Raw genomic sequence first — 13,845 nt, forward strand, 5'->3', positions numbered from 1 at the left:
TAGCTAGCTCTCATGCCAACTGGAAGAGGGACCAAGAAGTCAAGGACCAAGATTGCTCTCTTCCTCTCTCTCTCTGCATCACCCGGGCCCATGTCTGTCTCCCTCCTTCTCTCATAGCTTGCTTAGTCCTTGTCATCTCTTTGTCACTGACTCCTCTCTCTGGACTGGCTTCCTCTACGTTCACGTAGCCTGACGTGGCTGCCAACCTGGAAGCTACCTTCCAGCTTCAGGGTCCACCCCCATATGACAGTGTTTCTCTCCAGCCTATGGTAACACAAGGCGGCAAGGGGCTGTAGGTGGGGGTCAGTTCTCTTAGAAGTGGGTGAGGGTAGAGAGGTCAGATGCTTGGGACTTGGTGTTTCTTCTGCAGTGACCACAGTGAGGTCAGAGCCTGGGGAGCAGTCTGCTCAGACACCCATGATTGTAAGATTGCCCCTCCATCAAGGTTTTGCTTCCTACTCCAATGCAAAGTGACCTTTTCTCACTATGCTTTCAAGTTCTGTGCTCTTACATCAAAATGCCCTGTTTTATGTAAAAATTTCCCCTTATTTTATGCCAAAATAGCTTTTAGGTGCCCAGTGCATATTACCATTGCTACCAGTGTGTGGTGATTTTCATAGCCTCGGAACAACTGGTGTAATGCTACTCATGGTACAGCTGCTACCAACTTCTTGGTTGCTTCAGGAATTTTTACATTTTATTAGTGCAGTGACTGAATTTATGGTTATCTGCAGTATGTAATTACAAGCACATATTATCAATATTATCAGCTTGACGCTTGAGCTTACTTTTCCCTTAATATAAACCCTGCAGTTTTTACATTAATTACAGAGGGAATTAACGACCCCTCAGACAAGTTTTCACCTATGAGTAAAGAGTTTGGAAGCAGCTGTGCCTGTAATGACTGTTCTCCAGATGCAGGGGCAATGTGCACGGCTCTGACCTCGGCCCTGGCCTTACATCCTCTGGCTGAGACTAGAGGCTGCCCACCACCTCCTTGGGAGCCTCCTGTTTCTAGCCTGGCACATAGCAGGTGCTGTTGTTATTTTTAATAAAAAGGATAGTTTTCTTGTTATTGTTAAAGCCGTCTTCTGTATACAAATGATAAATCTGAGTGGGAGAGGTCATCCAGGCTCAGGGCAGAGTCTTCTTCAACTCCTTCCCTCCCCTTTTTCGCTCTTCCAAATATTATTAATTGATGTGATTCAAAAAATGCTGTGTGTCAGGAATTGTTAGGAAGCACTCGACACACATTATCTTTAATCCTCCTGGCGACCCTGCCAAGTAGGGGTGACTGTACCCACTTTACAGATGGGGAAACGGAAACCTAGGGAGATAAAGTGACTTGCCCAAGGTCATCCATCCATCCATTTATTCATTCATTCATTCACTCAAAGCTAATTTATTCTGTACCTACAATGTGCCAGGCAGTGTGCAGAATTAAATGCAGTTGATACAATGATGAATAATAGAGTCCTGCTCTGAGGAAATTCACGTCTGGCTGGGAACCAGATGAGGAAACAAATTACAGACAATTACAGGGGAAGTGTAGCGTGTTGTGGGACCACCCCGGAAGTCTACCTGAGGGTCAGGGGGGCTTCTCCAAGCTGATGTCTAAGCTGAGACTTGGAGGAGGAGTAGAAGTTAGCCAGGTGAGGGGTGAGGAGGAGTGAGGAGAAGTGGGAAGTGTTGCAGACAGAGCAAAAAAGGTCTGCCAGGGCTGTGGGAGGAGTGTTTGGCACCTGTGTTTGGGGAGAACTAAAGCTGTATCTGCAGTGGGATAGGGCTGTCGTGAAAAATGGTCTGGAAAGGAGGTAGAAGGTAAATTGGGAGGCTGGGATGGAGACCCTGGTCAATTAGGCTCAGAGCTGAGGAGCTGCAGGACCCAGGAGCAGAATTTTCATGCTTCCATGCATGCCTGGTTCCTCGCCCAGCCTGGGTCAGCCTGGCTAGTGTCAGGCCAGGATTCCACTGACCGCAGTGCCCTCTAGTGTCCACCAGCCCATCTTGCAGCCTCCACCTCAGTGTGGATTGTCTGTCTCCCTGCAACACTTGCTGACCTGTGTGACTAGGTGCCCTTTGCTGGATGCTGGGGACACTGGGATGAATAAGACACGACCCCCTGTCCCCACAGAGCTCTCGGCCCAGAAGGGGCAACAGCATGTGAACAGACAGTGCTGAGAGAAACGCAGGGTAGGAAGGACACAGGGTAGGACTTAGGGCAGGTTTCCAGAGGGCACAACCTCTGAGCTGACTTGTGAAGAACAAGGGGGAGCTAGTGAAGTGGGGAGGTGATGGAGTGGGGTGGTGGGAAAGGGTCTTTTGAGCAGGGGGACAGCACAAGCAAAGATGAGGCGTGGACAGCAAAGTGTGACAGAGAATTGTAAGCACTTCTGTCTGGGTGGAGCACAGGTTGAAGTTGAGGGGAAGGCTGAGACTAGCTGGAGGTGGAGGGTAGGGGCTAGCTCACAGAAAGTTCTAGGATGCCTGCTACTAGCTCCTAGTAGGCACTTAATGAATGGAACCATATGAGGAGCTTCTCTGCCCTTTTGGGAACACAAACCCATCTGAGGATCTGATGAAAGCTATGCTCTCCCAAGAAACTTGTGCTTTCTCATTAATTTTTCATACAACTTGAGGGGCTTCAGAGACACCCCCCCCCCCCCCCCCCCGCCCCATGCCTATCCACGAACCACAGATTGCTGCCACATTGCTCTTAGTATAAATGCCGAAACTTTACCGTGGCCTCCAAGGCTTTGCATGGTCAGGCCCCTGCCTACATCTCCAGTCTTGCCCCTCTCCCCTTTGCTTTTTCCACTCAGCCATGTTGGCCTCTTCGCAGTTCCTGGAAATACCACCTCAGGTCCTTTGCCCAAGCTGTTTCCTCTGCCTGGAACACTCTCCCCCTGCTACCTCCACTTTCTGCCCAGCTTAATTCCATTAGTTGTTGAATGTCTATCTTCTCACACTTGGATATAAGTTCCATGAGATCAGGATGTTGACTGCCCTTAGTCACCACTGTTATCCGGCCCCAGCCCAGTGCGCAGTCTACAGGATCTGTTGAATAAGTGAATGAAGGCTCCACCAGTGCTCTGTGGCTGGGTCAAGCCCCTCACCCTTAGTTCCTTCTTTCTTTCAGCCACTAGTAGGTCATCACATGAGTCTACCCAACATGCTCAGATATATCTGAATGCCGAGAGTGGCCCAGATTAAGAGATATTTTCCTAGAAATCTTCACATCTTTGAAACGAACAGCCTTCCCATGGGTCTCCTCTGCCTCCCTGGGAGAAGGGTCAGACTCTCTCAGGCTTAAGCTGAGACTCTTCCTCATGTGCACATTCGTCTCACTGACTCCTCATGAGAACCTGTGAGGTAGAAATTGCCACTGGTCTTTTATAGAGAAATAAACTAGGCTTCGGAGGGGTTACCCAGGTAAAAAGTGGTAGAGCTGGAACTTGTACTCAGCTCTACCCAGCACCAAAGTGTAGGCTCTTTGCCTCACCAGAGAGGGGAAGGCCCTTGTCCAAGGTCACACAGCATCAGCCTTAGGGCCAGGACTAGAATTTCTGTCTCTCAACTCCTGCCAGGCCAAGAGGAAGATTTGGGCCAGAGGTGCAGCTCTTAGGGCAATAACTGCAAATGGGCATGAGGTGCAGCTGCCACAGGAGCTAGAAGAGTTGCTGAAGGGGAGAGAAAAAAGCAGGGGCTGAGGCCAGAGTCCTGAGGATCAAGGGGCTTTTGGGGGTGGGCAGAGGGAGAGGAGGCCACTAAGGGCCCACAGATGCTAACTTTGCCATGGTCCAGAGAGCCTCTCTCTCTTTGCCACTTTGGCTTTCTTGAGAGGAACTAGCTGCCCCGGCAGGGAGGCAGGAAGGCAGGAAGGCTAGCCTGTTGCCTGTCAGCTCCTATTCCTTCTAGATCACTGGCCCCTTGGCCCCTCCCAGGGCCGCCTTCTGCTCAGAACAGCCAGGGACCTGGACTCTGGGGCCGTGAAAGGACAAGAGTGCTCTGCGCTGCATCTGTGGTACTCTTCAGGAACCCTGTAGCCTTTGAAGCCTCAAAATTCTCTCCTTTCTCCAGCCCCGCCCTTATGGAGGGGAGAGAGAGAGAACTGTGATAGGTAGGTAGGGAGTCGGGGCACCTGGATTCTAGTCTGACTGGCTGTATAAACTTTAGGAAGACTCTTCTTGTCTCCAGACCTTGATTTACCCATCTGTAAAACCAGGTGGGATAATTTCCTTGGAAGAACAGCCTCTTGATTGTGAATAGCATTTCATCTGATTTTTGCTTTTCTCTTTAGGGAGCATTTCTTTAGCAAGTCCAGAAAATAACACAGAAGAGAGTAAGAGCTTATTGTAATGATCAAGAATATTGGCCAGGGCCTCATCTTGATTTCCCAAAGTGGGTGATTTGAATTTTACTTGATCTGGAGCACCCCAACATAGCAACCAAACAGAGTCTCTTTCACTGTACAGAAGATGAGAACGTGAAAAGCTTCTATGGAACGTTTCTGTGTTCGTGAGGCAGCACTATGGCCAAGGGGACAGATTCCCAATTTGGGAATGGCCAAACCAGGTTCTGATCTTAGGGTTCTGCCGCTTACTAGCTGTATTACCTGTGCTGAGTTACTTAATGTCTCTCCATCTCAATTTTCTCTTCAGGAGAATAGGGCTAGTGACACATACTTGACAGGGTGCTTGGGGAGATTCCAGTGGAGGTGCCCATAGGGAGCCCAGCCTGGGGTTTGGCCCAGAGGAGTCAGTGGGAGCTCTCAAAGCTGCTTCCTCTTACAAGGAGTTCCCAGCCCTCCTGGGGGAGCAGGGGAAGGAGCAAAGTTTCCAGTTGCAGTCTGGCCTACAGCCCAGCTGGCCTGGCCCCGCCTCCTTGGTTCCTCCTTCTAGGGAAGGGCTGGGGAGGAGGGGGTAGTGACACGGTGGAGGCACCGCCCGGGCCAGGGGGCCTGCCCTCAGGACAGGTCGAAATCCATGGAGCCCCCTGGGAAGAGTAGCAGGTAGGAACCTGGCTCCCCACCCTGCAGCCTGACCCCTTCCCTCCCTGCTCAGGCCTGGACTAGGTCCCTGGGCTGCTGATTCAGCAGCCTCCTGGCTTCCTGGTTCCTGGCTCCCCTCTTGGACTCTTGGAGGCCTTTGGCTTAGGGGAGGGACCCAGCTCGAGTGAGTGAGCCTGTGGGTATCTGGGTGCCCAGCACTGTAAGGACCCTAGAGCCCTGAGCAGCACAGTCCGTGGCCTGTGAGGGGTGTGATTGGTGGCTGCCCTGGTGTGCTAGCCTGGCCCAGCACTGCAGGGCTCCCCATAGCCGCTGAGATTCTCTGATACCAACATTCCAGCAGCCTAAGGGTCTCTGAGTCTCAGGTTTAGTGAGATAAGAGTCAAGGACTTGGGCTGGTGACTGGGACATAGATGGCACTTGAGAAACAATTGTTATGATGTTGAGGATTATTCCAGAGTCTCTGATGAGAAGAGTCTCAGATTCCAAGATTCTCTGTAAGGTTCTAAGATTTGGGCATCCTCGAATTTGCAACAAGTGAGATAGTGGGCATCTGGCCTGGCCTGCAGGCACATCTCCTGGCCTTTACTCAGTCTCTTGAATGGCCAGGCCCTGACTGTGACCTGCTTTCAGGGGCTTGTGGGGGACAGGGCCTAGCTGACTTGGAAGGGCCAGCTCCACTTCCAGCATCTGCCCTGTGCTGGGTAAGGCTGGGACCGGGCCCTCAGCCTCACTACCCTGCTGTCCCTCCTCCCCCTCCCCATTCTCTGGACTTTAATCACGAGAAGCAGGAGGCAGAGGGGCCTTTGGACCCGGCACTAGGGGTAGGGGCAGAGCACTGGGGAGTGGAGTGCAGGGGCCCTGCACCATGCTGGGGGGGGGGGGGCGCAACACTGGCCTTGGAATCAGAGGCCCCACCCACCCACTCAGCCCCCAGTCCTATCCTGTCACCAAGACCACTGAGACCTTGTCAGCTCTCCTCCGCCCTCGCCTCTCCTCTCCTTTGCTCTGGCACTCTCTGCCTCTCCCTGTCTTCTCTCTGTGTCTTTTGTCTCACCCTTTCTCTGTCTTCCTCTTTCTCTGTCTTTCTGCTTTTCTGTCTTACCCTTTCCTTGTCTCTTTCGGTTTCTCTCTGTTTTTCTCCCTTTCCTCCTACAGTGTTTCCTCCACCCGCCTGGTCTGGGTTCTTTTCCCTCTTTGGACCCAGAGCCTCTCCTCTCTTCATCCTTCCCTCCCTACTTGTGAGGGGTCTTCTATAAGGGGGAGCCCCCCCACACATCTTTTCCCTTTCTCTTTCATCCCTCCTTCCCTCTCCCCTCTTTCCTACCCGTGTGGCGTCTGGTGTGAGGAGGGCTCCCTTCCCCCTTCCCTGCTGTGGTGTCCCAGTGTCTCCGTGGCTGAGGTCCCCACGGAGTCACCTGGAGCACAGGAGGCCCAGCCTGGCTCTTTCGTCTCTGCCGCCCCCTGTTGTCGTTGTGTTCTGTTTGTGGTTCGAGTGCCGTCCTCTCTTTCTTGACTTTGTGGTTTTTTTCTTTTTTTCTTCCTTCCTTCCTTCCTTTTTTCCTTCCTTCCCTCCCTCCCTTCCTCCCTCTCTTCCTGCCCTCCCTCTCCTCCCTCCTTCCTTGCCTCCCACCGCCTCTTCCATTCCCTATCCTCTACCACCCATTCCTCCCAGTCTTCCCTTTTCCCCTCCCCAACTTACTCTCACCTCCTTGTACCCATTCCCCACCCTTCCTCTCTCCTCCCTCCCTGTCTCTCTCTGTCTCTCTTTCTCTCTCTGTCTCTCACTGTCTCTCAGGTCCACAGCGTCTCATACTCTACACCAGTATTGCTGTCCTACTCAGGTCCTTGACTCCATGAAGCTTACCCCCTCAGGCAGGCTGGCAGAGAGCAGGTAAGAGCTAGACCTGTCCTTCCCTCAATCCCTCACCCCACCAAGACAAATATGCAATATCATTGCCAGCCCTTCCCCTATTGCCCTCTAGCCCCCCCTGCCCCCCACCCCTGGGTGATTGTGTGATTGTGGCATGGGTGTCTGAGCGTGTGAGGAGAGTGACTGGGGGACAGGTCAGGAGACCAAAGAGGACATTCAAAATCTGTTTGTAGTTTGTGCTTCCTTAAAAAAATCCTTCGCTGGATACCTGCTCCCAAAAGCAGGAGTAGTTGGTCCTAGAATATGTAACATTTGAGCTGTTTTGAAAAATGAGTAAGAGTTTGCCAGTTGGATAGGAAGGGGAAGCGTGTTTAGGCAGAAGGAATAATCTGCCCACACTTTGAAGAACAACATTGTTTCCAAGTTAATTGGAAAACACATTTTATATTTTCTAATTATAATGTAATAAAATGACATATTAATAGCAACAGCAAAAAGGCTAGGCCCATTTGAAAGTTTAAAAATACTTGTGTTAAAGAGGAAATAAGGATGGAATGTATAGACTATTTAGAATAAATGTCAATGAGAATGCTATATATGAAAACCTAGGGGATATGACCATGGAGGTTCCCAGAAGAAAATTTGTGTTCTTGAGCTTTTATTAGAGAACGAGACAGTTTAAATTAAATAAACTAATTATTCTTCTCAAGAATCTAGAAAAAGTACAACCAAAAGAAAGCAGAATAAAGTAAGTACTATAGATAAAATCAGAAATTAATGATATAGAAAACAAAAGATTTGATAAACTAAGAGGTGGTTTTTGAAAAGACCAGTAAACTACACAGACCATCTTCTGGCAGATGTGACTGAGAAAAAGGCAATAAAACATAAATAAGGTATGACAAAGAGGATTTAACCACAGATTTTGAGGAGATGAAAAAAGTCATAAGAAAATGGTTTGTATAATTTTATACCAATAAATGTAAAAATTTAGATGAAATGGGTGGTTATCACGGAAAATATAAATTACCAAAATGACATAAAGAGTGGCAGAAAGCCTGAATAGAATAGAACAGTATAGAAGAAAGTTAAAAGATGGTCAAGTTTTTTCCTCAGAAATGATATCAGGCCCAGTTGGTATAAATGGAAGTTGTGGTATGATGGAAGTTCTGTCGAATCTTGAAAGATCAGATAATAGGAAAAGGTGGACAGCTTCCCAGTTCATTCCAGAAGGCTAGTATAACTGGACAGGTTTAGACAAAAAAACAAAAACTATAGCTAAATCTCATATATTGACAGAGTAACAAATATTTTAAATGAAAGATTATCAAAGTGAACCCATCAGTGTATGAAAAGAAGAATGTATTGTGACAAATGAAGGTTTGTCCTAGGAATGTAGGGATTGTTCAACATTAGGAAAACTGTTATTATAATTGATTATATTAATAGATTAAAGAGAAAAGATCATATAAGTATCTCTATAAGTACTGAAAAATTAATCTGATAAAATTACACATCCATTCTTGATTTAAAAACTCTTAGTGTCTTAGTTATCTCTTGCTATATTGGGGTAATTTGTTATGCAGCAATAGATAACTAGTACAGTAAGCTAGGAATCAATGAAAACTTCCTTAATTTGGTAAAGAATTTTTATCAGGTAAAGAATTTCATCAAATGTAACAATGAAGTACTAGATAAATTTCTGTTAAATTCAGGAACAAAATAAGGAAGACTGCTATCACTGTCACTAACCCATGTTTTTCTGGAAGTTTTAACCAATGGGATTGACAAAAGGAATGAGTGGTATAAGTATTAGAAAGAAAAGGTCAGAATTAGCATTATTTGAAGATGATATGGTTGTCGACTTAGATAACCAAAGAGAATAAAAGGAAAAATTATTAGAACTAATAAGAAAATTCAATGAGATGGGTAGATACAAGATAAATATACATCTAAACCATTAGCTTCTCTGAATACCAGCAATAACTAATTATAACATGTAATAGAAAAAGATTCCATGCACAATAGCAAAAAAAAAAAAAGATAAAATTCCTAGGAATTTATAAGAAATGTAAAATACTTCTCTGTAGAAAATTATAAAATTTCATCGAAGGCTGTAATAAGACTTGAACAAATCAGGAGTAGTATCCTATTCCTGGATGGGAAGATTCAATATGGTAAAAATGACTTTTTTTCCCCAATTTGGTCAAAGGGTTCAATGCATTTCTCATTAAAATTTCAGTGGTATTTTCTTTTGGAGTTGGGCAATTGGATTTTAAAGTTCATTTGGTAGAGTAAATGCCCATGAATTACTAAAAATTTTGAAAAAAAAACAATGAAGAGAGATTTGCTCTATTAGATACAAAAACTTACTACAAAGCTGCAGAAATTACAAATATTATATCACCACAGTAATAGAGGATTACATAAATGAGACAAAATAGAGAGTTTAGACAAACATATATTCATAATGGGAATTTAATTTATGATAAAGAGCACATTTCTAATTAGTGGGAAGTCAGTAAATGGGATGGGACTATTGACTATCATTTGGGAAAAAAGTTAAACCCCAACCTCATACAAAAACAAATACAAAAAATAGAACTGTAGAAGTGCTAGAGGAAAATCTAGAATATTTTTATAATATTAGGGTGGAGAAGCCTTTCTGAGCATGACTTAAAAACCCAGAAGCCATGAAGTAAAGGGCAATAGTTTTAACAACATTAAAGTTAAGAACTTCTGTGTGGAGAAAGATACTATACACAAAGTTAAAACAAAAACAACAAGCGGGGAGAAAGTATTTGCTACAGAGGTATTAGGCAAAGATTAATATCTCTGCCTATATCTATATCATCTCTTGGAAATCAATCAGAAAAAGGTGCACACCTATTTAAAATGGAGAAATAACATGATTTGGCAATTCAGAGAAGAAATAGACAATTAGCTAATGAATAAGAAAGGATGCTCACGCTTACTAATATCTAAAGAAATGTAACTAAAACAACAATAAAGTACCAATTTTAATGTACCCAAATTTACAAGATTAAAAGGATTGTGAGGAAACAGAACCTCTCATATTCCTTGATTAGAGTGCAAATTGGTGCCATAAAAATTTTTTTAGCTGCCACCAGAATCTTAAATGTGCATATACTTCCAAGCTGAGAGCCATGTCTTGGAGCTAGATTTCTGTAAGGTTTTACTACTAGATGGACTCCAATTTGGCCAGCCAGAAGCCTTTTCTAAAACACTCTAGTCCCAACTGCAAACATAAGTCATACTGTGCAACTCTTTATCACATGCTGTTGTAGGATAACATTCTCAACCAACTCATAATGAAAAGGTTGCATGATGTATGCTTCTCAAAATAAAGACAGAATTATATGGGTAGGAATAATCTTTGTTTTTAGCCAGTCTATAAAAATGTTAAAGCAACAGAAATAACTTTTATCTACATTTTAAACAAAACGTGCATTTCTTTGGTCCAGAAATTCAACTTTTAGGAATCTATCTTTCAAAACTACTTCCAGACATATGCAAAGATGTTTATTGCAGCATCGTTTGTAATAGCAAAAAATTAAAACAACCTACCTACATGTCCATCAGTAGAGAACAGCTTTTCCTTCACGATCCACCCATACTATGGATTACTCTGTAACAGATCAAAAGAAAAATATCTATATACTGGCATGGAAAGATCTCCAAGACTTAGTTATATGAAAAAATCAAGTTGCAGAACAAGGCTTCTAGTATGATCCCACTCTTGTAAGGAAAAGAAAACCCTCATGACTGTGAAAACATATTGTACACATCCTGTCATAATTTCAAAATTATTGGCCTTTTTCCTTGGTTCCATTTCCTTGCTTTTATTCACTCATTTCTCTCCTCTATACTGTTTACCTGTATCCAGCTGTTCAGATCTTGCTTTTCCTTTTAATAACTAGCTCAAATACCAACCTCATTCATTTAGCAAGCATTTGGCCTGCCTGCTCTCAGTTAGGGCCTTAATCTGAACCTTGATGGGATATGGGAGTGAATTGTTTCTGTCCTACCATTAGGGAGCTCAATTGTCTAGAAGGGAGAGAGACACATAGACAGTGACAGCATAGTGTGGTTCAGGATGGGACAGAAGTAGCCTCAGAGGGCTGCCAGAGGAGGTGCACCTAACCCCATCTTTCCCTTACGGGGAGAGCTGTGTGTACTGAGTCTTGAAGGAGTAATAGCTTTCCTTCATTCCCTAACCCCGCCAGAAATGGTGTTTCCCATTTTTTGGCTCTTCCGAGCAGGATGACCCAATGGGGGAACAGTAGTTGAGTCAATACCTTTGTTCAAGTCCAAGTTTGGCCACTTACCAACTCTATGACTTTGGGCAAGCCATTTAACCCCTGAGCCTCTGTTTCCTCATCTGTGTAATGAGGATAATGCCTACTTACCTCTCAGGGTTGATTTTAGGATTAGAGATGGTACATGTAAAACTCCTGGGTGGCTATCAACGCTTGAAGGGCAGGGACTACTCGTCTCTTGTTTTCCTCATAGCCGAGAGTGTAGCACTGGATTGGATTGGATCTAAAAGCTGTACATGTCTGGAGATGGTTCTGGAACAAAGGACGAGCCTGACCAAAGTGGGACTTTGGGATGAGGAGGCTTAGAGTAGTACATGGGTTGGAGGGGATTGCACTATAAGAAGAGAGAGCCAGGTCCCTGGTCTTGGCAGGAAGATGACACAGGAGTGAAAATAAGAATAAGTGGCCCTGGGAAATGGAACCCGGGCAGGGCTTTCTGGCCCTGGTTCTTGGTCCTGTTCTGCTGATGCCATCTCCCAATCTCACAGTCCAGGGTAGGGAAGCATAGTGGACCAATCCTTGCATTGGTGCCAACACCTCTCATTTTCGATCCCAACTCTGTCACTCACTAGCTGGGCGACCTTAAACAATTCACTTCACATCTCTGAGCCCAGTTCCTTTTCTGTTAAAAAGAACACAATTTAACACCAACATCATGGGATTTATTTATTGAGGAGTAGATGAGATCATAAATAGAATTGACCTTACTGAGTACCTGGCACACAATGGGTACTTTAAAAAGGGTAGCTGTTATTAGTATTCATTTCAGTAGACACTTAAGGAGTTCTGCTGTGGCCAGGGCCTATGCCGGGCAATAGTTCTTGCCTTCCACAAGTTCCCAGTGAGTTGGGGAGACTGAGGAGGGCTACGACAAAGGAGAGCATGGGGGGCTGTGGAAGCCCAGAGGTAGGGAACTGGCCTCGTCTAGGGCTGCTGGTACTGGTCGACTAGGCCTAAGGGTTGAGTCTTAGAGGATGAGTAAAAGGTAGCCAGAGACAGAAGGGTGAAGTGTGGAAGAACATTCTAGGCAGAAGGAACAGCATATGCAAAATAACCTGGATGTTATTGGGTAGGGCCAGATGTTCTTAACCTGGGTTGCATGGGTTCCAGATGGGCTTCAGGTAGCCCATGAACCTCCTGAAATTGAATTCAAACTGTGTGTGTGTATATACCTATGTGCATTTTTTGTTGGGGAGATGGTCCATGGCTTTCATTAAATGCATAAAGGGTTTGTGTTCCTCCAAAAAGGTTAAGAACCAATGTTGCTCGTGATGAAGTGTCATGTGAATGGATTCTAAATAGGAGAGAAATTTGACAAAATTTGTGTTTTAGAAACATCGTATTAGCAGTCAGTATGAGAAATGGATTGTATGCGTGGAGGCCAGCTAGAGGGCCTAAACTGGGATATTGGCATAGAAGACATGCATTCGAGCAGGGCTATTGTATTGCACTACTCCAGTGGGCACCATTCATATAGAAACATTTTACTTTCAAATTATGGAATCTAAATCTTTTGAGAGTTATTAATAAAATGGGCCTGATAGAAGGTGAGAGAAAGGGAGGAGACAAAGATGAGTTGGCATTAGCAGAGAGCCAGAAGGACATGAGTCCACGGTAATAGTGCAAGAGGAAAAGGGAACCCTTATTAATGCTCACCCAGCACCCAAAGTCCTTGGTCTCAGACATAATTACTAACTTCCATCCTATTCCTGGTTCTTGGAGATCCTGAGTGATACTGGAGACACTTACTTTTCTATGAATTTTGGAGAGGAATTACTTCTGATTTGTGAATCAGGTGGTTTCCTGAAGAAAGTAGTATTTGAGCCAGTCATCCGAGGTCCATAAAGATTTTGAAAGATAGGGATAGGGGAGGATGCTCTGAGAGTATACACAAAGACCTGGAGGTGAGAAATGGTGAAACTTAACATTGTAGGGTGCAGAGGTTAGACATGCTCAAACAGCTGTCTGGGGAAGTTCAGTCTTCTTTTTTGTGGTAGGCAGCTGGAGAGGCATGAGCAGTTCTTGAGTAGGAAAGTAACCTGATTGAATTAGCATTTTAGAAGGAAGGGAGACTAGGGAGGAAGCTGTTGCAGTAATCCAAGTGAGAGATAAGCTAAGGTAGCGGCTGTGGGGATAGAGCAGGGGAGACGGATTTGAGAGGTGATTGGGAGGAAGAGAGGACTGGAGTCAGAGACTGACTAAATAATGGGGGAGAGGTGGAGATGACCAAGGGTGAAGTTCACAGTAAGTTGTGGTGTTCAGGCCTGGTAATGGATTCATTCATTCAACTGATATTTATTGTATGTCAGACACTGTGCTGGGCATTAGGGATTTAGCATTGAACAAAACAGATGCTTGTCTTGGTGGATCTTACAGTGGGTGAGACAGATAATAAATAAACAACTAAATATATAAAATGTTTCTGGTGCCTCACCTCTCTGGGGCATTATGTTCCAGATGGAAGGAGCATCGAATGCAAAGGCCCTGAGGCAAGAGTCTGCTTGTTATGTTTAAGGGACAGCCGGGAGACCAGAATGATTGGAGAAAGAGTAAACAAGGAGTGAGAGGAGAAGATGAGGTACAGGAGCCAGATCATGCATAGCCTTTTAGAGCCATTTAGGAGA

The 13,845-nt window shown here is 45.2% G+C and overlaps 1 protein-coding gene across 10 annotated transcripts in view; it reads left to right on the forward strand.

The window, feature by feature from the left end:
* The window catches only part of IQSEC2 (IQ motif and Sec7 domain ArfGEF 2), a 78,126-nt gene that overhangs the window by 32,124 nt on the left and 32,157 nt on the right, over positions 1-13,845 (forward strand). For 2 of the 10 annotated variants that reach the window (XM_023634202.2, XM_070257060.1), the window contains exons 1-2: positions 4,867-5,011; positions 6,807-6,902. The exons of 3 other annotated variants lie outside the window; for them this stretch is intronic. In XM_023634202.2, the coding sequence (XP_023489970.1) occupies positions 4,986-5,011; positions 6,807-6,902 (122 nt within the window). In that variant the 5' untranslated portion in view covers positions 4,867-4,985. Of the gene's footprint in view, positions 1-4,866; positions 5,012-6,683; positions 6,903-13,845 lie in introns of those variants that run through there. 5 more of the 10 variants (XM_023634195.2, XM_023634201.2, XM_070257057.1 and 2 more) reach the window with 4 other exon arrangements.

This window comes from Equus caballus, chromosome X, assembly GCF_041296265.1.
Source record: "Equus caballus isolate H_3958 breed thoroughbred chromosome X, TB-T2T, whole genome shotgun sequence".
In the NCBI taxonomy this organism is placed as follows: Eukaryota; Metazoa; Chordata; class Mammalia; order Perissodactyla; family Equidae; genus Equus; species Equus caballus.